Source organism: Taudactylus pleione, unplaced genomic scaffold (assembly GCF_031769625.1).
Source record: "Taudactylus pleione unplaced genomic scaffold, aTauple2 ptg000214l, whole genome shotgun sequence".
NCBI lineage: Eukaryota > Metazoa > Chordata > Amphibia > Anura > Myobatrachidae > Taudactylus > Taudactylus pleione.
The window spans coordinates 6967961-6990192 of NW_028284616.1; the positions used below are offsets into that span (position 1 = coordinate 6967961).

Genomic DNA, 22232 nt, shown 5'->3' on the forward strand with positions numbered 1-22232 from the left:
AGGTGATGGTGAATTGTAAAGAATAGATCTTATTGTCTATGGATTTCTGGCACACCCTGATTAAATTTGCTAAATCTTGTGGAACATATCATTATATTTGGGGGACACTGACATTGATGCAGAGTTAGGATTTCATACTGGTTTAGAGACTAAGAGGCATGTACAATCCATAAGGACTAGTCTCTGTCCTTCTATGGGGAGGTCTTGTTTGTTATTGAAATTTCAAGATTATTTAAATATTTCCATGGCCACAGTGGGCTATAGTTCAATTTTCCCAGTTAATGCCTCCACCCATTAGGCCCTAGGTATCGATCCTTTTGTACCTTAGGCAAGACCTCTAAAGAACAAACCTTTACTTGTGGTGATGCCTGAGTGAGTGGAATTCTCATTTGGAGATACATAGTCACCCAGACTGTTTAGTTTGTCTGTTTTTTTTTTTTTTACAACTGGCCTTCTTGGAGACAAAACAAATCTGTTTAGTATTCCATCTCGTCAGGAGTTGTTGTCCGAGTTCTGAAAGAACAGATGGGTTTGGAGTTTAATGTCTATCTCTTCTTCACATTATAAACCTAAAATCTTTGAACATCCAGCTTCGGATTACAAGTTTCAAAATCGCCTTGAGGCCTGTCATCAACCGCATGGAGCAGGGCAAAATTATATTGTTAATCTATCTCATATACAAATCTGTCTAAAAATTGCTGTACAATTTCCAACTTTGTGCCTCTACGCTTCTGTACTCTGACAGAGCTGAGTGTTTTCACAAAGACCATGGCAGTAATGGTTACCCTGCTTAGGTCCAAGATTTGACTGCAATTAATCAAAGTGGGCTCCATGGCCTTTCTGCAGTGCATGTTCGGGAGACAATACAAAGTTAAGACTATCACGGTTGGATTATCTACAAAATAAAATCTAACATAACTCCTTCCCAGCAGATGGTCTCCATGGACTTCTCGGATACCTGCCAACAGAGGGTGGTCTTGCTGGGAAAGGAAAAAAAATATTTCCTTAAAACTGCTTGTGAACTACCTGTTAGCTTGCAGACTTTTGTGTGTTCACCTTTGCTTGAAAGTCCCAATCAAGATGTCTGCACCTTCGAGTTGGTGCAAATTGCACAGTTTTACGTGAGGAAGTTAAAGATAAAACTTATTTCATATGGACAATATCTCACCATTGTTCAACTAACTGTTTCCAAAGGTGTGGCAGTCACTAATCTGGTAGCTGAGTAAAGACAAACTCAATAGGAATGTCCTTTCACCATTTGGGAATAGACTAAAGACCCCAGCCTACGGGACTTGAGTGCTGTGCCATCAGATTATGGACAGGTAGGAACAGCAAGATGATGGTAACTCTATTGAACTGTAAGGTGGAGTGCTTCTGCTCCAAAACAAATGATCCAAGGGTGTGCTTGGTTGACGTCATGTCTTTATCATGGCACTTCCGCAATTCCTAAAGAAGAGAGGTTGATTCAGTGGTACTGGAATGGCCAAGAAGGTTATGGTATATGGATATTCTTAGCATGGTGTAGGGCCCATTGCAGTGTGTGCCTCTAAGATCAGAACTACTAAGTCGTAGACCTTACCAGACTTTACCTCAGCTGGGTTAAATGGAGTGACTGTTGAAGCCATGATACTTAGTTAGTGCTTCCCAGACTTTGTAATTAAGACCATTCTCTGGGACTTGAATATGTTTCTGCCTGGAATTATGACAGTCTAGAAGACCTACATCTTCTGGTATGAATGGTAGGCGATTAATACCTCTTCATTTCAACTGTGCGGCATGCCTTGACTAAGCAGCTGTGCCAGCCAGCCAAATGGTCTTTGTTACACACATTAATTAAATTCTACAGACTAACAGTTTTACATCCAAACATGGCTGTTTTGGACATGAGGTTCTAGTTATGCAATGCAACTTTTGTGTGTACTTTCCCATAGGGACAGTGTCATGATGTCCCCAGTGTTTCTAGTGTGTCCGATATATGAAAGAGATTAGGGGATTTTTATACTTGCATTAAATCCTTTTCTCTGAGTCCATTGGACACCTACCTTTTGTGCTTCTTTCTTTTCTTTGTTATTCTCTTTAGGCTTCAGGTTCCTGTTGGCATTAGAGAACATAGGGGTACAGGTATTAAGCCTTGGTAAGACAAAGTTGACAAAGTACCAACCAATCAGCTCCTAGCTGTCATTTTTTCAAACACAGCCTGTAAAATGACAGGAGCTGATTTGTTGGTGCTTTATCTCTCACCTTTATCACTCTCCATGAATTGATACATCTCCCCCATTGTTCTCTTCTCTCTGTGTTGTCTCGGGGGCTTTGTTAAAAAATACTGAAGGCCCAGCAGACTGTGGGTTTATAGATGTTTTGTATCTTTGTACCCCAGTGCCCCCCATTGACATCAGAGTAAAGGACTTAACGTAAGCATACAATTGCCATTTAATTTATAAGAAGTTCTTCTATCAAGTAGCGGTTGAGAAGTGTATTTTTTAGGGTATTTTTATGTTCATTACTAATGTAACTGCAGTTCTATATTAATCAGTTTCAAGTTAGTGATTACATCTAAATAAAAAAAAAATATATATATATTTCTTCAGCATCCATAATGCTCTACCACATTCTACAAGGGGTTTAGTAGTTCTGCTGGTTGCTGACATAAGTTGCATTTGTGTAAGGAACTTTGGGGATGTATGCTGCTTGTGCAGTTTTGTGAAAATGAAGGTTTTGCAGTTATTTTTATGCTGGTTTTCAAATGGTCAATTAGACAGTGCCTTCCCACATATATATTTGTTTGTTTCTTGTTTTATATTTTTAACATTAAAAAAAAAAAAAAAAAATGACATTTATCAAACACTCATTATCAGACCCCCACATCTAGAGATACCTGACTCAACACTAATACTGGGTACACACTATAGCGGTGGTTCCCAAACTTTTTCGAATCACGGCGCCCTAATGTATCAGCAATGTTTTCACGGCACCCCTAAGCCAAAAGTTTGCTATTGAGAAATTCAGAAAAAATGTAGTGAAGTAGTAAAGTGAAGTAAATTGTGCTTACCTGTCATCCTTATGCTCAGTTATATGGTGGGGGACTGGTTTGTGCGCATATTTACATTACATTGACCATAAAGAATTTGATTTGATGCTGGATCACCAACCTGAGGCACCCCTGCAAGTGTCTCAAGGCACCCCAGGGTGCCACGGCGCACAGTTTGGGAACCACTGCACTATAGAAATATATCTGCAGATCGAGTGATCTGCAGATGATGGTCATTCATACACACTGAACGGCCATCATCTGCTTCTGCCCGCGGGTCCCGGCGGTCTGGGCGGTGTGTTGGGGGTGTGTAGCGTCTGCAGACCACTAGGACACACTAGCCGATGGACAGATATGTCTACAGACATCTCTGTCCATCGGCTGTGCAGCACAGCCAATGCGATATGTCTGTGAACGACGTCGTTCAGACATATCGCCTGTACACACTAGCCGACAGGCAGCAGATATATTGGCTGATCAGTTGATCGGCCAATATATCGGCCAGTGTGTACCCAGCATAAGTAGCACTTCCTAGACCCTCAGACTGGTATTAAAATGTTGAAATATAGTGGCTTATGTTAAGGCACTATTAGTGGCAGCATACACTGGTGCACTTGTGTACTTGTTACACTACAAGTGTGCCTACTGTAAGTGCTGGCCCACTGGGAGAAGAAAAACATTGTGACTCCTTTTGCATAATTATAATTAACTGATGTCTCCTAGTAGAAAATATATAGACATGTGCTCCCTTTTAAATACTCTTTAGTGTTTGGTGGTAGCAGGCATTGTGGTTTAATACACAGTTAAATTATAAAGCCAATAAGATTTATTCTATATATGGTCTAAGTACATGTTTTTTTATATGTATACATGTGTATGTAATCAGAGTTTAGTTATCCTTTACGCTAATCTGTACTATCTGTGACTACTCTATAATTTATTTTATTATTTCACTGTATGCCCCTGATCTGCCCAGAGAGAGCGCGTAATACGACATACTTACACGACTCTTTAAAAGTGATGTATAGCTTAGGAGAGAATATAGTGTTTAGAGCATATGCTCTATACAAAGAGAATGACGGTCATCATATTTATTTTATATATACTATGTAACAAAGTTTAGAAAACAAAAAAGACAGTGTGACAGTTTCTAAGGGAACGCCTTGCTAGATTTTTAAAAAATCTATTTAAATTATTTTTTCGCAACCTTAAAAAAGACGGTGTATGCAGAACACAGTGAGAGGAGTGGTGCACAAGGAACAGAAAACAATAGTTGGAGTTATATAAAATGTGTAAAGAATTGTCCAGGGTACCGCACGGAGTCGGCTTTGGTCCCACCTCTCTTTCACTTAAATTAAACCTCACTTCACACAAAAAAGTGATACACAATAAATGTCACAATCTCCTCTTGCATTCATGGTTTAACCAAACCATGACTGGGGTGAAATATGAGAAGCATATGAAGTATAAGAGAGAACAGTTTATTGCAATGGGTGGTTTTACAGCGGCAGGAGGTTGATATGATGTTTACACTTGTACACTTTTGCCCAGTGTTTATATTTTCCTGGAGAGTGTACCCTCTAGTGTGCAACCAGAGTGTTTTGTGGTTGCATCTAGTACATTTCATAAAGGAGGATCACAGAATGATGTAATCCATACTAGGCTTTGATGATGTGATCATGTAAGACATGCAACCACCTATTGCAGGAGCCATGTTTATATAGGGCACACATATTCTAGTGCGCTTTACAGAGAATATTTAGCCATTCAGTTCTTGTCCCAGTGGAGATAACCATATATATTCCCTACCACATGTGCACACACAGACACTAGGGTTCATTTTTGTCACTCTATTCAACCCTCCGGTATGATTTTGGATTGTAGTAGCGCCTAAACATTTGGTTGTGGCATCTACTTTGTTGTAGATCTAAATTCTATATCACATTATCAGTGGTAGGATATTGCACAATACATTACTGTAACTTCAGAGACAGCGTAGCTTAGAAAAGTTTTAAGAGTGAATGGAAATGAGGTGTATGTCTCAACCTTTATATAAATACCCATGCAAATCTCTTACAATTGTGTTACTAATTTTAGCTTTATAACAGAAAACCTTGTGACAGTCGTTTTGGGGTCCTCTAGTATTATTGCAGGCCCATTTATATAAACATCCCCCACTTCACAAGCAATAAAGAAAATCTTATTTCTGATATCTTCAATTCTAAGTTTACCAAAACTTTTGCATACTTTTGGGTAAGTTAGTAGTCCTTGTACAAAGCAAATTTTTTAAGTCTTGTGTTGGGGACTTTTACAAATATGTCGTGAATGTTATGTTTTATTTCTATTGTTTAACTGTTCTTTAAAATGTTATATTGATTTAATTTCCCAATAACAAGTTGAATCCTACCATTCCCAATACATATCAGTACTGTTAGCCACAAGAGCTGACAGTCTAAGCGTGTATTGCTGTCTCATTCCTGCTTTGTTCCCTTCTCCTCCTTTGCTTTGGCGTTCTTCCTAGCAGTTAAATGCCTGTTGATTGTTTGCTGTGTGAATTGAATCCCAGTACTGACAGCCTGCTTAAAGTTTCACCCCCAGAGGACTCTGAAACACGCAAGGTGGTGGAGCAGTTGGCTCGTTTTGTAGCTGAAGGGGGCAGAGAGCTGGAAAAAATGGCAATGGAAGATTACAAGGATAACCCAGCTTTTGGGTGAGTATAGGAGTGGGTTTGGGGGTATTAATTTTCTAAAAGTAATAATAATGTCATTGCTCACCTACTAACTATTAAGGCAACTTCACAAACCGTAGATCACTAATAATGCTCATTCTTATCACTGTTATCACTGCATGTATTTAGTATCTCGGACTGTTATTTAAAAAACATAATAAAAAGAGACATTTTTCACCTTTAGCCGTCTCGGGACTACTTGTCGTTTAGCTACACAAGTTAGGATTTAGATGTTTCTAATGTCTTCGCATTATGACATCCTCTGCTAGGATTTGTGCAGAGCTGTCAGTGACCATCCCTGGTTCCAGCTTTATGCCCAGATATTGTTTGATTTTTGTTTTAGTGATCTGTTGCTCGACAATCCGTGTACATTTAAGGTGCTAGATGAGCTAGGATTAGATTGCTATTGCAGGTGCTCTAGAAAAGCTGCAGTGCTTTGGAAACCTGGATCTGGTAAGCCCCTACTAAACCAATCACATAAGCCTTGAACCATACACGGTTCAAAAAGTTTGTCTCCCCCACTCTGTGTGACACATTTTGTAATAGTATTATAGACTCGCACATATGATTTCATTCTGCATGTCATGAAGCTGTGCAGATTTCCGGCCATGTGGTGCGTGAGCATAATCAAGTGAGTTTTCCCTGCCTGCATAACCTGCAATGTATTCGCCCACAGGGTTATGATGGAACATTGCAGCTAAGTGACCTTCCCCCTTGAATGTGTATTTTCTCTGTCCTTTCTGTATCTATTCTGCACTACATTCCATCCTATGTATTTGTGCACACAAATGCTCTGATATTCTACTGTATATGAGTAATGAAAACCGTTCAGACTAAAATGTGTATCTTTCCAGCACTGTTAGTTAACATGCATTTGCCTATTGTGATATTATTTGGCAGGTGGTTGGGAAAGAGACTGATACGTGAGGAGAGAAGATTGATTTTTATTTATAGAAAAGTAGGTTTAAAGCACAACAGTACCTTTTAAAGAAGATGATGATGTGGTAGGAACTGGGGGATAAGCTGGTCTATTTCTTCTGTTCCTGTTCTGTCAAACTGAATATATGTCTGTATGTACACATTGCTCAGTGCTTTGGTTAACTGATGTAACCAAACAAACAATTGGTTGGTTACACACACTGATTACACTAAGGAAAAAGTAACAAAGATATTTAAAACAAATGTGTTAAGTTGTACTGATCAATGTTCTTGGGTTATACATGCCCAGGCTGCATTTACTAGAAAAGAATCTGGTTACTTAAGTCAGGTTATACATATTAATCTGTCATGTTATTATCAGTTATTTGCTATGCGTGGTACACACTTGAACGATTGGTTGGTCGAGTGTGTACCCGACTGACTGATTTTGGTAAGTATTCACACTTGCCAATCGACTGCACTATATGTCTGGCCAGAAGAACCAGCTGTGATGTCATTTGTCGCTGGTTCCTGTGGCCCACATATGGGTCGGTCATGTGCACACACGCAGATGTGAACAATATAGCTTTCCGATATATCGCATCTGCCGTACACACAGACATAGGGCCTGATTCATCACGGATCACGACTGCAACAGCATATGCAGATTGGTCGATGGTGCATATGCATCGCAATGCGCGTGCGTGAGGTAGCACAGCGTTCCCTCTGCGATCACGCACGCAGAAAGCAAGCCATCGCAGAGAGTGACGGGAGGTCAGCGTTTGGGGGTAGTGACGGGGTGGTCGGAGAAACGCAGGCGTGCCAGTCCGTTTGAATGCCCTTGCTTGTGTACTCGCTGCATGCGATGAGGTTAGCAATCTCTTAGTAAGGTCAGGGCTGATATAATTCTGCGAGAGGGGCCGTCATTACTCGATGTTCCCGATGTATACGCAGCACTGCCGGTATTACGGATGTGAGATAGTGGTAGTGGGTGTCTCTATACTGGCTGTGCGACGGCTTTGCGATTGCATTCATTAGCATATTTTCGCAGCAGACCTGCACGGGTGATCACAACTGCGATCGTAATAGCGATCCGTAGTGTATCAGGCCCATAGTTCACAGATATATCGTGTGTACAAACAAGCAGGTGCGCTGAAAGATAAATCCTTCGTCGGCTGTACGTACAATGTATCATGCGGTGTGTACCCAGCACTAGTTGAGATCTGTCAACTATTGCACTTTCTCCTTACAGAATTGTCACTCTCTTAGAATGGCTGTTGTGTATTGAGTAAAGGACATTTTCTCCTTCATCAAGGCTGGGGGACACTGGACCATGGGATTGTAGTTTGGGGCTGCAGTTGGCACTTAATAACACTGTAGCTTTAAATCCTATGCTCCTCCCCCCTGCAATCCCACAATTCCAGTCTTCGTTATGTGCCTGAGGTGGTAGGCACCATTTGTATGGGCTGCTACATAGCCCTTCTGTAGTATAGTTGTTTTAACTGTTCTTTTATAATTTTTTTTGTCTTATTTATAGTTGGGAGCTGTGCACTGTGCACAGCGTGAGTACTGGAGCTGGGGCACAGCTTGCCAGTATGCAGCTGTGACGGGGTGCGCGCCGGCGGGACCCCCCATAGAGCACTCCGGTCTCACTGAGAGACCGCCTGGACCTGGCGGCAGTGCACGCTCTAACCCATTTAGAGGGTGCAGGGCAGCTGTGCTGTCCCAAATGGTGGCGCCAACTTTCCGGGTCTGATGAAGAGGGCTCCATTGCGGGAGCGCGCACCTCACAGGCAGCTCAGTTGGAGCTTTACAAGTGTTTTCCCCAGGCAGGGGAGTAGCACAGGTGAGTGCTGCCAAGTTTTCGGGGGGCGGAGCCTGTAGCTGCCGGCCTCCCTTGCACATACACATTGCCGGGCTTGTTTTGGCAGCGGCTCCCATTACACAGATCCAGAAAGAGCGCAGGCGCCACAGACTGTCTGGATCAGCCGGGCTTAACCAGAGTTTTCCCCTCACATGGGGAAGTAATGGGGGGCCCGGGAGAGTGGAGATTGGAGGGGGTAGCGCATCCAGCGCTGCTTTCCCCCCCCTGCGCACCACTCCGTAGGCGGTTTAGTTCTGGATTCCCATGGCTCTGGGTCTGTCCAAGCGTTGGCAACGGAAAGTCATTACTTTCCCTCTGGTGCATCTCTCCGGTCTCATCAGGGAGGCTTAGGAGTCACCGGATTCGGAGGGTTCTGTTCCTTACGCAGTTGCTTTCAGCGGCTTGAGTATCCACAGGGAACAACCACCCACAGTAGTTACTGCGGTAGCCGTTTAGACAACCACACGCCCCTTCCTAGCACACCTCAGCATCCAGAAGGGATCTGCTAGCTAGACCTTGGAGGATTGTCTCCGGTGTGGTTTGAAAGCTTCTGGGGTCTTTATCCGGCCTTAGCGTGCCCTGACATGGGTGGCATGAGCTGGGGTCACTATGGCTGCCTTCTCCGTCATAGGGCTTCACAGTGATTCACCCTGGGATTCCCTTCTGCATTGGTAGGTCATGCACGGCAAGCTCTGTGTGGGAGGCCAGGCACAGGTAGCTTCCGGGTTGTTTGGCTTGAAGGGCACTTTGGCTTTACTCTTCACATACGCATTCATTACTGGATTGTTCCTTACACTATCTTCAGTTTGCTAAGGACTTTCTATGTTGGTGGCTGTCCCTAGTGGCTGGGTCCATATTGCAAAAATGTTTTTCAGTTCCTCCTTCGAGGTGGTGCGTCCTTTTAAGGTCAGTCTGACACAAGCCCCTTCTTCCCCAGCAGGAGTTCATTTTCCGGGGGGCAGAATGTCTACTAACAATCTCCGTTCTGGGGACCCGGCTCCAAAGAAGCCTAAGGCCTAACGGAGTATCTCTCTCTCTACACAGTTTGCTTGCACGTGGTAGGGCGGTTGCTTGGGGTCAGCGGCCGTTTTGGTGACTACTTCAGCCAACTGGGTGCGTGCCATCTTTCGCTATGGTTCCATCTTGGACCTCGGAGGCCCGCCACCACGGCGTTGCTTATGGGTTTGTTTGTTTTTTCACAATTGGGCCGGGCTTTCATCCCACTCCTCTCAGCCGACATGTTTGCTCCAGTTCCGCTGCCCCATTACGGAAACTGGGATTCTACCTCCTTCCTTGTTCGCCGGCCGACCGACTCATTTCGGACGCTCTGGTCTCTTCGTGACTTGCGCACCAGGGGGTGGGTTGTTCAGTTCGCATGAACTCTCTCCGATCCAGGATTCACAGCATGGAGGTCAACACCTCCTCGCTACATGTCTGGAACGCACGTGTTCGGATTTCGTTTGAGCCAGGTCGTCCTACTTCCTCAGTGGGTAATTAACTCTGTTCCTTGTCTATTCTGGGCCCTACTGTTCGGTGGAGCCCTGGCTCCATGTGCTTGCACCACAATACGTTGGGTACTGCCGCACCTAATGCACACAGCAGGTATCGCTATTTGCTTGGGTAGGATACCTCTGCTTTAGAGTTACGGACCTTCTTAGGTCGCTTGTTTCAAGTACTTTCGGATCAGGGCTGTGTCCCAACTTTTGCAAGGTTTTCCTTGCTTCTGTGTCTGCGCCTTCAGTTCTGGGGGTGGCCTTCGACACCTCTCTCTAGGGATGTTGTCTTGCGGCGGACAGTGCAGGGACCCTACCGACCTTGGTCTCAACGGTTCAGTCAGTGCCTCATCCATGGACTGGGTTGGACATTCAATAAACCAGGTTCTACTTACGGGAGTACCCAGTGTGTAATTTTCCAAACTTGACAGGGTTGCTCGGCATCCCCCTTGTCTCCGTTTCCATTCTGTACAGCAGCACCCATCACTCTCCATTGGTGGAGGGTTTCTGTTGTTGTCCTCCAGGTCCACTCCTTGGGCCTTCCGGATGGGCTCATTGTGGCCACAGCTGCGAGTCTACTGGGCTGAGGTGCCGTGAAGTTGCTTTTCGGCTCTGGGGCCTTGGGTCAGTATCCGCAACGGCTCGGCTCCAAGCCATTATTCTGAAGGGCCTTGTCCGTCCTCACTGGCTGGTCACAGTCGGTCGGACAACGACCAGGTGACGGCATAGGTACGTCTTCTGGCTGGCAAAAGTGCACGGCAGTGATACAGTTGTTTTTCCAGACTGGGAACCTTTGTTCCGTCTCTCTCAGTGGTGGTTGTGCCGGTAGTTGGACATTGGACTTCATTAGAAGAACCACGCTTCTCCCAGGGCAGTGGTCTCCCTCTCCCCCTCCCTCCCGTTCGGGAGTGAGGCCTTCCCCGTGGGAATTTCAAGGCCTCTCGGCATGTTTGCAAAGCTCCACAGTTTTGGATGGGATCCTGGTATCCACTGGCTTACACAGGTGGCAGTCTTTACTGTTCCGGAATTTTTTTTTCAAGAGCATCTGTTTCCGCTGTACACACTGTTTCTTCAAGTCTCCAGGGGCATTAATGCTTCCCGAGTGAGGGTAATCCTGGTGGCTCCAGGCTGCCGGCACTAGTCATGGTACACAGATATTCTCCCGAGGTCAGTGGGCCTGGGGCGGTGTCTTTCACTTTGTCCAGACCCGCTACAACTAGGTTCTTTTCTACCGGCGGACTTCCTTGGTTGGTTTTCGTGCCTGGACTCCTGGGCCTGGGAGGGATGATTCTGCAGGTCTTTCTCTCTCGTGCAAGCCCAGACTCCATTTCCATCTCGCGATTACCTCTGGGTTTTAAAACTCTACCTCTTGTGGTGTAACTGTTACAAGGTTTTGACTCTCACATTTCTTGGCGTTTCTTCTGAAAGGTTGGGAGGCCGGCTGCCGACTTTGTCTCGTGACATTACAGGTTTTGGTCCTGTCATTTTCTTTCCAGCTGCGTTTGACTCTTCTTCCAAAGTCCAAACCGTTTTTTGTACGGTGTGCTGCGTATTTGCCACTGTTTCATCTGCAGGTGGAGCCCTGGATTCTTAATCTAGGCTCCTCTGCTCTCACACAGGCTCCATTGGAGTCGTTGTATTCAGTGGATTTTCAGTCCGTTGCTTGGAAGCTGTTCTTCCTTATGGCTATTCCCTCGGCATAGTAACGTTTTTACTTGTCTCCCATGTGCGGTTCTCCGTACACGTTTTACGATTCCAGCCAACACTGGTTTTGGATATTGTCCTTCCGGTTCTTCCTCCTTTGGTGAATTCCCGGGACTGGGTTGATCTGGCTCTGCTAGCTTGGCTGAGCTCTGCAGATTTCCTTGGACGCGTCTTCTTTGGTACGCCGCGCTGAACTCTGCAGAATTCCTTGGACGCGTCTTCTTTGGTACGCTGCACTGTTTTCTGCAGGTTCTTTATGACGTGCTGGAACATGGTTGGCCGGCTACCCGGCAGACCCTTGCGCTGGATCAGCTCGGTCATTACTCGGCCTATTCTGGGACAGGTTGACTGCCACCAGACTGGGTGTCGGCGCCTTCCGCTAAGATGACGGCGATCTCTTGGGCAGCGAACGCGGGACTTCAGAAACACATGTCCACTGTGTGGCAATCAGGTCCCCTGTCCGCATGTTTGCTCATATTTACGGCTCAGGTTGTTTTGCCTCCGGCGGCACCCACTTTGGGCATACAGTTCTCCGGTCAGGCAGCCTGAGTGTTCCTTCCCCTGGGGGCGGCTTTTGAATGTTCCATGGTCCAGTGTCCCCCAGCCTTGATGAAAGAGAAAAGGGGATTTTTGGTTACTTACCATTGAATCCTTTTCTCTGAATCAGGCTGGGGGACACTGCTTTCCCTCCCTCACGCTCAGTCGTTCGAGGTGTTTGGTTCTTGACCGGTCTGTTCCCTACTGATTTTGTGTGGTTGTTCTAAACAGTTTCATGGGGTTCCTGCTAGTCCTCTCCGGACTAGCAAGAAGTACTGGAATTGTGGGATTGCAGGGGGGAGGAGCATAGTATTTAAAGCTACAGTGTTAAGTGCCAGCTCCAGCCCCAACCTACAATCCCATGGTCCAGTGTCCCCCAGCCTGATTCAGAGAAAAGGATTCAACGGTAAGTAACCAAAAATCCCATTTTCTGTATGGTAGCTGCATCACCAATACTAAATGTAGTATAACTGTAAATGAGAGTGTATTTTCTACATAGACATTGTGTAACAAGTGAAAGTAACTTTTTTAAGCATGTATCTGTCATATTTTTCTTAGCTATCCTCCTAGAGATCATTATCATCTTTCAAAATCTTTCTGAACAAACAAATATGGCTGCCAGACACACTGACTGGATCTCAGAGTCTCAGCATGTCATGTGATGGCAGTGGGGGAGAATGTGACAGTGAAAACAGTGGAGATAAGCATTCCAAAGCCTCTCTCCTCACAACATCATGTGCCATGTGACTGTTGTTGCCATGGTAGTTGCATAACATCGTGGAAATTATGTATAATAGCAGACTGAAGGAAAAAAACAAACAAGGGTAAATGGTTATTCGAAATCCTCGGAAAGCCTCTACAAGAGTAGTTAAGCAACTCATTTCAGTAAAATGTTCATTGTCTAGCTATGTTATTTGTTATAGTTAATAAAGCCTCTCACAGATTTGGGTTATTGCTATTGTTACACTACTATGAATTACATATTATAAATGGTTATCTTATCTTCAGTTCAGAAGTGTCATGATAAGCACCTAAGTAGCTGTAAAATATTGTGATTTATGGAAGAATTCAATTAGCCGTAGGCTTATTGATCCCCTGGGGTTAGCAATTAGCCCCGAAGCCCAGAGTTATCGGGGATTTTCTTGTTCACCTGCCTCAGCGGGTCGAAAAAATTATTTCCGATAACTCGGGTTTACGGGTGTAACGATCCAGTTAACGCACGAATCCATGAACTCTCATGGATTCTGTGCGGTAATGTCCATTAACCTGGTACATTAACGGGTGTTAACAAGGCTATCGGGCGAATTTGGAAGGCTAATTGAATTGCCCCAGGCATTAAAGACCGAGGCTACCTCTCGTTATTCTCCGCAGTAATTTAATGTGTTAGTTTGCTGTAAGCGTCCTATGCAATTTTTGATTACAGCGAAAAGTCCTGCTCTAATGGCAGTTACTATGACACACTATTTCCTTCCACCTGCCCTGCTTCTGCCATCGTCAGTGAAACACTGTTACATATGTCTCCATTTGACAGCTTACATAAAATAAAGACCGTTGAGAGAGCAGTTCTTAAGCGGTTCCAAAATGCTCTTCTAATGTATCATTCATTTTTTCTTGTTATACTGAATCTTTCATTTTATTCTATACGAGGTGGACTTTTGACCTGGTACATTTTTTTTTCCTTGCAAATTTTCATTCAGAACGTCATTGCAATCCCATCCATAATTTAGTCCTTATTTTATAAACAAAAATACTCCCTTATGCTATGTTCTTGCCTTCTAAAACACTGTAATGTTATGTTTGCACTGTGTGCACAGGACAAAATGCGGCTTTTCGCTTGTATGCTGAGTTGCACGTATCTATGCGACTGCACCAACCCAATCCATTGTCCTCATTATCAGTATGCACTTATTCTAGTCCTATATCTGGTGTAAGAGACCCCACTGAAATCAGACTGATCTTTGCACAACTTAGCATACCCACTATTCTGCCTTACTATCCTTTAAGTCAATGGTGATGCATGCACTTTTCTCCAGAGCATGCACTTTGCTAAAAATATCGAGAACTGTCCATAAAACAGACTTGTGTACAAATGGGAATTGTCCCAATATGTTATTTCCCTTCAGGTTATTGTCCTTGTGTTCTAGTTTGCCAGTTTATTATGCAATTCTTTGCCGCCCTGTACAATTCTGTATTTTACCACTATGTTTGTGTTCACGATTTTTATATTTTGCCTACCTATAAATAAATGTTAATTTTATGCAGCCCGTGTAGTTTAATGCTGATACAATTTATACATATTGGGCCTGATTCAGAGTTGTACGCAATGACAATGTTTTTGCAGTTGAGCTACAATTGGCAATCTGTGCATGCGTCGAAGTTGCACAGTGCATGTGACAAGGTACATTACCGTAGTGGCATGCAACGACTGTTTACTCGCAGTGTGATTGGCAGTCAGGGAGCGTTTTGGAGAGGTAACGGGGAGTGGCGGCAAAGAACACAAGCATGTCCGACCGTTTTGGGGCGTGTCACAGCCTGGAACTGCTGCTTGGATGTGCAGAGCTGCAGGAGGGTGTCTTTATACATCCCCCCCCCCCGGCGGCAGCAACATTTGCATATTATTGCATCGAGCTGCGTAGTCACAGCATTAGCATTTAACTCTGAATCGGGCCCACTATCTGAACACGATAGAATTCTTCCTTGATTATAGTTAACTGCTACAATTAATATATTGTCATTTGTAGTACTATGACGAAGATGTAATCTATAATTGGTTATTATTTAGCCACTCTATTGAGTTTATTATTTATTTTGAACTTACTGGAATAACCTTAGAGAGCTGTACTGGCATTAGGACAGATGAGACTTTTTTTTTTTAATAGATGTGAAATAGTAGTGCACCTATTTGCAATGCCACAGCTCTACAGGACATACTGTAACTACAGGACTGTACAGTTAGTGATCTCTCAAATAATATTATTGGCACTTCCACAATTATATCTCTCTAGGTTTTTCTTAACTTAACGTTGTAGTAAGAGCGTTTGCATAAAGAATCTTGAGGGTAACCCAGACCCTTGCTATGACATTTTGGGCCTACAACAAAAGTGAGCACACACATACCCACAGAATAACTGGTACATTGCTGGTATTGCTGGTATATGTATATGTGTATTCTATGATTATTTGTTATTTTGTTTTCTTCTTTTGAAAATGAATGTAGACCTCACTCATGGAAAAATTAATTTTCATTATAATGCATCTTTAAGCATTTATTGTTGCTAAAAGTTGATGAGTTTATAGAACACAATGTTGCACAATGTATAATCAGAGAAAACACAAAGTAAAATTCAGCACAGACAGCTGTGTAGATATAACCAAAAAGAAACTAGGGGGCATGGGGTCAAGTGGACCCACCTGGCCACACCTTCCCGCAGTCCATTCTCTCTGTCTCCCCCTGTAGTGTTATTCATTAGCGGGGTGGCACACTAGTGCTTCCACTGCACATATCTGACTTAAGACTAGCCAGATTGGCATATAGTGCAAAAGCCGGGTTGATGGCAATCTCCTCTTCCCTCCCCATCTACACTTATGCCTGCCGCACTTTATATGGTCCCCCACTACCTTTTCTCTTTACCTTGCAGTAATTAGGGGGTGGGGGCAGGTATGCCTCTTATCTTATTGCGCTCTCAGGACATGCCAACCTCTATTATATAGATCTGAACAATTCTTATAACAAATAGGAATTCAAAATTAAGGTAGATGTCATTTAAATACATAACCTAGCTGCTTTATAAAGGTGTTCATTTAAAAGAAAAAAAAAATCAGTAGGTTTGTTCTGATACAGTATCATAAGCACAAGATACATACATACATACATACATCCTCTCCATTTTCTTTTTATAGCCTACTTAGAGAGAGAACACATGAGTTACTCAACCATGATATAACATACTCCACTCACTCAACGATTTAACTGGAGCCTAACACACTATGACGAGGTACACATTTTAGGACAATTATTCAGTAGCTTTAGTTCACTTAATATAGGTTGTGTCTTGTATATTATACTAATGTGAAAATGTTTGTTTTAAAATATCAAAGGAGTTTGTTGTTTAGAACATAAAAGTAATAATAATCACCTTTCTGTGCAGGTTTCTACATGATCAGAGCAGCCCAGAGTTCCTCTATTACAGGAAGAAGTTAGCTGAGTATAAGCAGAAATGTCAGGACCTAGAGAAGGTAGCGCCAAGTAAAGGTGAGTTAAAAAGAAGAATATAACTGGTGCAAAAGAATGAGAAATCCTGTAAACGTTTTAGTCACACAACTTTATAATGTCTCCATCTGCCTGCTATACACACATGTGCGTCATGACTGTGCCATTTTGTAAGCACATTATATATAGTGCGATCACTGAGGAATCTGCCAGGAGCCATCTGATCATAGCTCTGTGTAAAACTCTATGCTGAATTTGAAAGCTACAGGGTTACTGAATCCCTCATGGTGTCATCAGGGATCACTCTGCAACATAGCTGAGAGCTTGGCTTTTTCAAATATACAAAATGATATATAGCTGTAATTAACTACCTTTCTACAAGACTTTTGGTGCTACTTAAGATAACACAACAGTAGATAAAATTTTTGTTTGACATAAGCAATCGTTTTAGAAGATTTTGGTAATCTTAACTGTGTTTCTATAAATACGGGCTCTTGTAAGCCTGTAACAGCTTACACCCAGAAGAGGGACCTGTAGAAGGCTGGATCAATATGCTAAGTGCATGCCAAGCAACTGCTATTACTAGCCAAACCTCCCACCAGTACTTCTCATTGAGGTAAAGCACTGATTTTGAGCAGAGGGTGGCAGTGTCTGAGATTAGCATGAATACTGGGACTTTGTGTTGTGGTGTGGGTAGTGCTTTACTGAGAATGCTTAATAATTCACATCATAGGCAACTTGATGCATTGTGGGGGCTGCAATAGTCAGCCATCAGATCTTCAAAAGGTCCCCACATTTCTCTTAATCTCAATAGTAAGTTAAATGAATACATTTAATCAATATAACAGACACCTGTATGTTATACTATATCAGCAGGTCCTTTAAACCAGCTTTACAAGCTATAACAAACAGCTGTGACAACAAAGGATGTAGGAGCTAGGGGCTGCATGTAAAGGCTTTTAGAGCTGCATGTGGCCTTAAGGGCGCCTGTTGCCCATAAATGGTTTAATTTCTGTACCACACAAAAACTAGAATCCATTTCATCTGACAATAATTACTATACTGATATGTATTTTGGATTTGGGAGAAAAGCCTAGCATCAGATATAGGTATAATGTGTATGCTGTCCATTAGCATTTGTACTATGATAATGCGGTCTCTTACTTTTTTCCAGTCCCAGAGGATGAAGAAACGAAAATGTTTGCAGAGAAGTTGGCTAGATTTGTAGCAGATGGAGGTCCAGAGGTGGAAGCCATTGCTTTGCAGAATAATAGGGAGAATCCTGCGTTTAGGTAACTGATATGTCTATAATATATATAATCTCCCAACATATTTTTGAGTATTTTAGATACTGAAGGTGACTACCGTTGGAAATCAACCTGAGTCTAGATGATGGTCTCTCTCAATCCCCACCCCCTTGTTTTAATTCTAAGTAGAATTTGCTATTACAACTTGAGTCTTTTGCGGTACCTGTTGCCTGTTTTGTATAGCTGACCATTATCACCCATTCATATTTGAACCATTGCTTGAGGTCCATCAACTTGGCTGAACAGAAAATTTCAAACCATACCAGATTATCTGGGTAATTTCAGGACATTGATTTGTGTTTAAGCCACTTCAATGTGATGTTTGCTGTATGTTTTGGATCTGCATTGTTATAGGTGTCTTCCCCACTGTAGCATGTTTTCCACCAAGATTTATCTCTATGTTGACTAGTTTTCCCGTCCCAGAAGCAGAGAAGCATCCAGATAGCGTGTTGATTTTGCCACCATGATGTACAGGTGTTCTTCCTATGATTCCCAACTTGAAGCCATATAGTAAACTTTTGCACTTATCAGACCATAGTCTTCTGCTTGCTATTTGGGTCTCCCACAAACTAGGCAAGGCTTCCTGTTTTTTTGTTTTGTTTTTATAATTATCCTACCATTAGGTTTACACAAGTGTGAAGGGAAGACTGTTTCTCTTATCTCAGTCATGGAAGTCTGCCCGAGTGGTCATTTGGTTCTTGGTGGCTTCTTTAACGAGTATTCTTCTTTCAGGTATGTAGGGCCAGATTAAGACTCCACAGGGCCCAAGGCAAGATACTCGTTTTGCCCTCATCCTCCAATTGACCCTACAAATTCCATGCTATAAATCATATCTCAGAATTGAAGACAATATGTATGCCTATCAGCCAGTTGGGTGAAATCATTTTCTTTTTATTTCTGTATGCAGATTGATTTATTGCTATAGGTTATTTAAAACTGCCCTTGCTTTAGTCCTTTATGCACATGGATGGACATTGTGGCTCCCAAAATTTTTTCCTATCTGCCTAGCTCTTCCTTTACTGGACCTCCCATGGAAACGATGCACACCGGGCTTGTGCTATAGAGATGCGCTCCGCTCTGCAACGCATGGGTGCCTCCTACCTACAAAGGCCTGGTTCTGTCAAACTAGTGACTATTCATTTCTATATCTACTGGGTAGGCTTCTATAGGCAGGAAACACCTGTGTATTCCAGCATGGAGCACATTTCTTTGACACTCTAGAGGCCTTGCCCTAGTTTGGGATCTTGCTTAGACTGATGTCCCAGTCTCATTGTAATTTGTAGGCAGGATGCCTAATAGGTGATCAGCTTTTCATGGCTACTAATACCATGGCTGGTGTTTGGAGGTTGACAAGTCTTGGACAAATTCACACTAACTTGTACCATCTTTTTCATGTCATTATGATGGGTTTGACAGTGCTCCAGGGGATATTAAGTCTTTGAAATCTTAGACCCTTTTTCTGATTGGTATTTTTTGAAAAAAAAATTCTCATATTTGTTTTGAAAGTTGGAGATTTGTAGTGAAGATCTTGTGTGTAAATAGATGAATAGGCTATTTTTATAATTAACAAACACTTTAATTGTATGCAAGTTGAGTTAAAATATATTACTTGAAGACAACTAATTGTATCAGAGCTTTATTTAGGTTATTTTTATTTTTGCATTCGTGTATCTTGGCAAATGGACGATTATTTATGAAATTCTTTGGTGTCTATTTTTACATGCAATGAAGAAAAGTTTTAGATTTTTTATTTTACAGAATATTTTTTGTGTTGAGTACATCTCCAATATGAAATACAAAACTACAGTGTATGACATTGTTAGAACTACTTTAAGTGCTAGTAAATCTCTTAAACTCGCAATTATATTGCCATGGGGCAGGTTTAAAAACTTCGTCTGACAGATTTTGTCCATATAACTAAAGCTGTGTACACACTATGCAATTCTCGGCCCGTCATGGCTATATTATTATTTTTTATTTATATGGCGCCACAAGGATTCTGCAGTCCCTAACAAAGTACATAAACAGTTCAGAAAGTTTATGGTATATAAACATTGCTGCAACAGCGGCCATAACACTCAAATAAGTAGCAGGATGGCAGAAGTAAAGAGTTAGGTGCAGTTGTATGGAGTAGAAAGTAGTGTAAGTAAGGGAAGGAAAAGTACATGGGGGAAGAGGGCCCTACTCGTGAGAGCTTACATTCTAAAGGAAATGGCTGATAATTTTGTAGTGTGTACAAAGCACCAATGCTCCGAGTCACACTAAAACCTTTAGGATCAGCTACCGATCTAGCATGTGCTGCATACACTACTGTATGTCGGTCCTGTCGTTTTGGTGGTGTTCAGAAAGTAATGTGTATGGACCTCTGCCTAATGTCTGCTAATTAATTAGCTTTCCCCTTCTCTAAAAGCACAATTATCTGATTGTGTGTATGGAGAAGAGATGGTTTGGAATCGAAAGGATAGTTTGGAATTAAACTATTATTGGGAAGACTGTACGCTGTATATCGGCCATTTTCGGGGTTGTTTTGGTCGGTCTGAATGGATCTAGTCGTTGGCATTATTGTGCAAAATCTTCTAGTCTGTACCCATGTTAAGACATTGACATTCATTTCCTTGTTGCCCCAAAATTCATTGTTGCAAATTCCATGAAATGCATAACAACTCTCATTAATAGTAAGTGTTTTGTTTGTCCTGTCATTCAAAGGTTTCTGTACGAACCACATGGCAAAGGTTACCAGTATTATAAGATAAAAGTGGAAGAGTTCAGACGTGCCAAAATGTCCTCTGTTGACAATCTGTTGGCATCTGGACTTAAGCGAAGGTTGGCGCCAGAACCCAGTAATCATGTGTCCAATTCTCCAATGTCCTCCTTTGCCGCTAATCCACCAATACAACAATCCACAGAGCAAACCACTTCAAAGAAGAAAAGAAAGAGTCGGTGGGGGCCAGAGGAGGAAAAGGTGGAACTGCCTCCTAATGCTGTGACCACTGAGCCCCCGGATACAAGCCTTTTAACAGGTGATATTTCTGCCCAATGGTGATAGGGGATGTACAAAAATGCATGCTTTAATGTTCTTCTTTTAGACTTATCTACGTATAACTAAAAACATAGAGGTTTCTGTAACAGATTTGATTTGTCTGCCAATAAAGTTACATGGTTTCTGCTACATTGTTTTTTTGACCAATGTGACTGCAAAGTAAGCAGGCAGGAGCATATAAGTGCCTCCTTATTCCTGGCTACATGCAGATCTGGTCACATGGCTTGTTCATTCCATTGTGGCAGCATATATAGGTGAGAGATTTCCACACACAACTGATCACATTGGCCCAATCAGTGTGGTCTGCAGATGACCACACAAAATGATTGAGGTGGTTGGCTGCTAGATTTCCCAAGTAGATCATTCTCCACCTTATGTGATTGTTTTTTCCCCATACACAGAGAGAGATTGTAGCAGTTTGGCCCAGACATTATTAAACTTGTCCAACCAGATTGTTTGTGTTCAGAATTACTTGTGAACAGCCACTTACTTGCTGCTTTTTACTGTGATAATGTGTAGGGGGAAAGAGAATATATTGTATAGAGTCTTTCAGACAACTTACAATTTCTATGGTTTGATGTTTTCAGAGAACATTAGTTTTCCACCCTTTATTTATGGAGCTTATAATATACATTCTCCTTTTCTTGTGTATAGTCCAGGATCTGAAAGGCCTGGGTTACGAGAAGGGAAAACCTGTGGGATTGGTGGGAGTTACAGAGTTGTCGGATGCCCAGAAGAAGCAGCTGAAGGAGCAGCAGGAGGTAAGAGGAAATACTTCTTTGCTAGGTCCAATAAGGATGTTACCCAAATGTACCTTTATCCTGCAGATAATCCCTATGTGATATTCCAGTATACTTTGTCTGACAAATGAATAATTAGCCTCTTTCTTGATAATGTTTGATATTGATGAGCATATTTTATATTACTGCTAGAGATGCATCTCCTTTGCCTGTGGAGATTAACCAGCTTCTCACTCTTAGATGCAACAGATGTATGACATGATAATGAAACACAAAGTAGCCATGCAGGATATGCAGATGATGTGGGAGAAGGCACTGAAACAGCACCAGCATGAATATGATAGTGATGAAGAGGTCGATAATGATATGGGGACCTGGGAGCATCAGTTGCGACGGATGGAAATGGACAAGACCAGGGGTAAATAGAATGGATTTGATTCTTTTTTTTTTTTTTTTACTTTAATATTGACTTTATACAAACAGTATAATCATGAGCTGCTCTTTGTGCCTGTAGAGCAGGGATGGGGAACCTCAGGCCCGGGGAATCATTTGGTCTGGCCCCCTGAGCTTTTTTTCTTTCTAGCCTCATCTGGCTAGGAGGGTGCCTAGAATGGCACCCTGCAGGCAGAATCTATGCAGTAGTGCCACTTGGAGTGTCCTTAA

The 22232-nt window shown here is 42.6% G+C and overlaps 1 protein-coding gene across 1 annotated transcript in view; it reads left to right on the top strand.

The window, feature by feature from the left end:
- The window catches only part of SUGP1 (SURP and G-patch domain containing 1), a 74844-nt gene that overhangs the window by 29599 nt on the left and 23013 nt on the right, over positions 1–22232 (top strand). Inside the window, exons 5-10 of the mRNA XM_088478420.1 lie at positions 5615–5738; positions 16421–16524; positions 17657–17774; positions 20496–20809; positions 21484–21590; positions 21810–21987. Of these exons, the coding sequence (XP_088334546.1) occupies positions 5615–5738; positions 16421–16524; positions 17657–17774; positions 20496–20809; positions 21484–21590; positions 21810–21987 (945 nt within the window). The remainder of the gene's footprint in view (positions 1–5614; positions 5739–16420; positions 16525–17656; positions 17775–20495; positions 20810–21483; positions 21591–21809; positions 21988–22232) is intronic.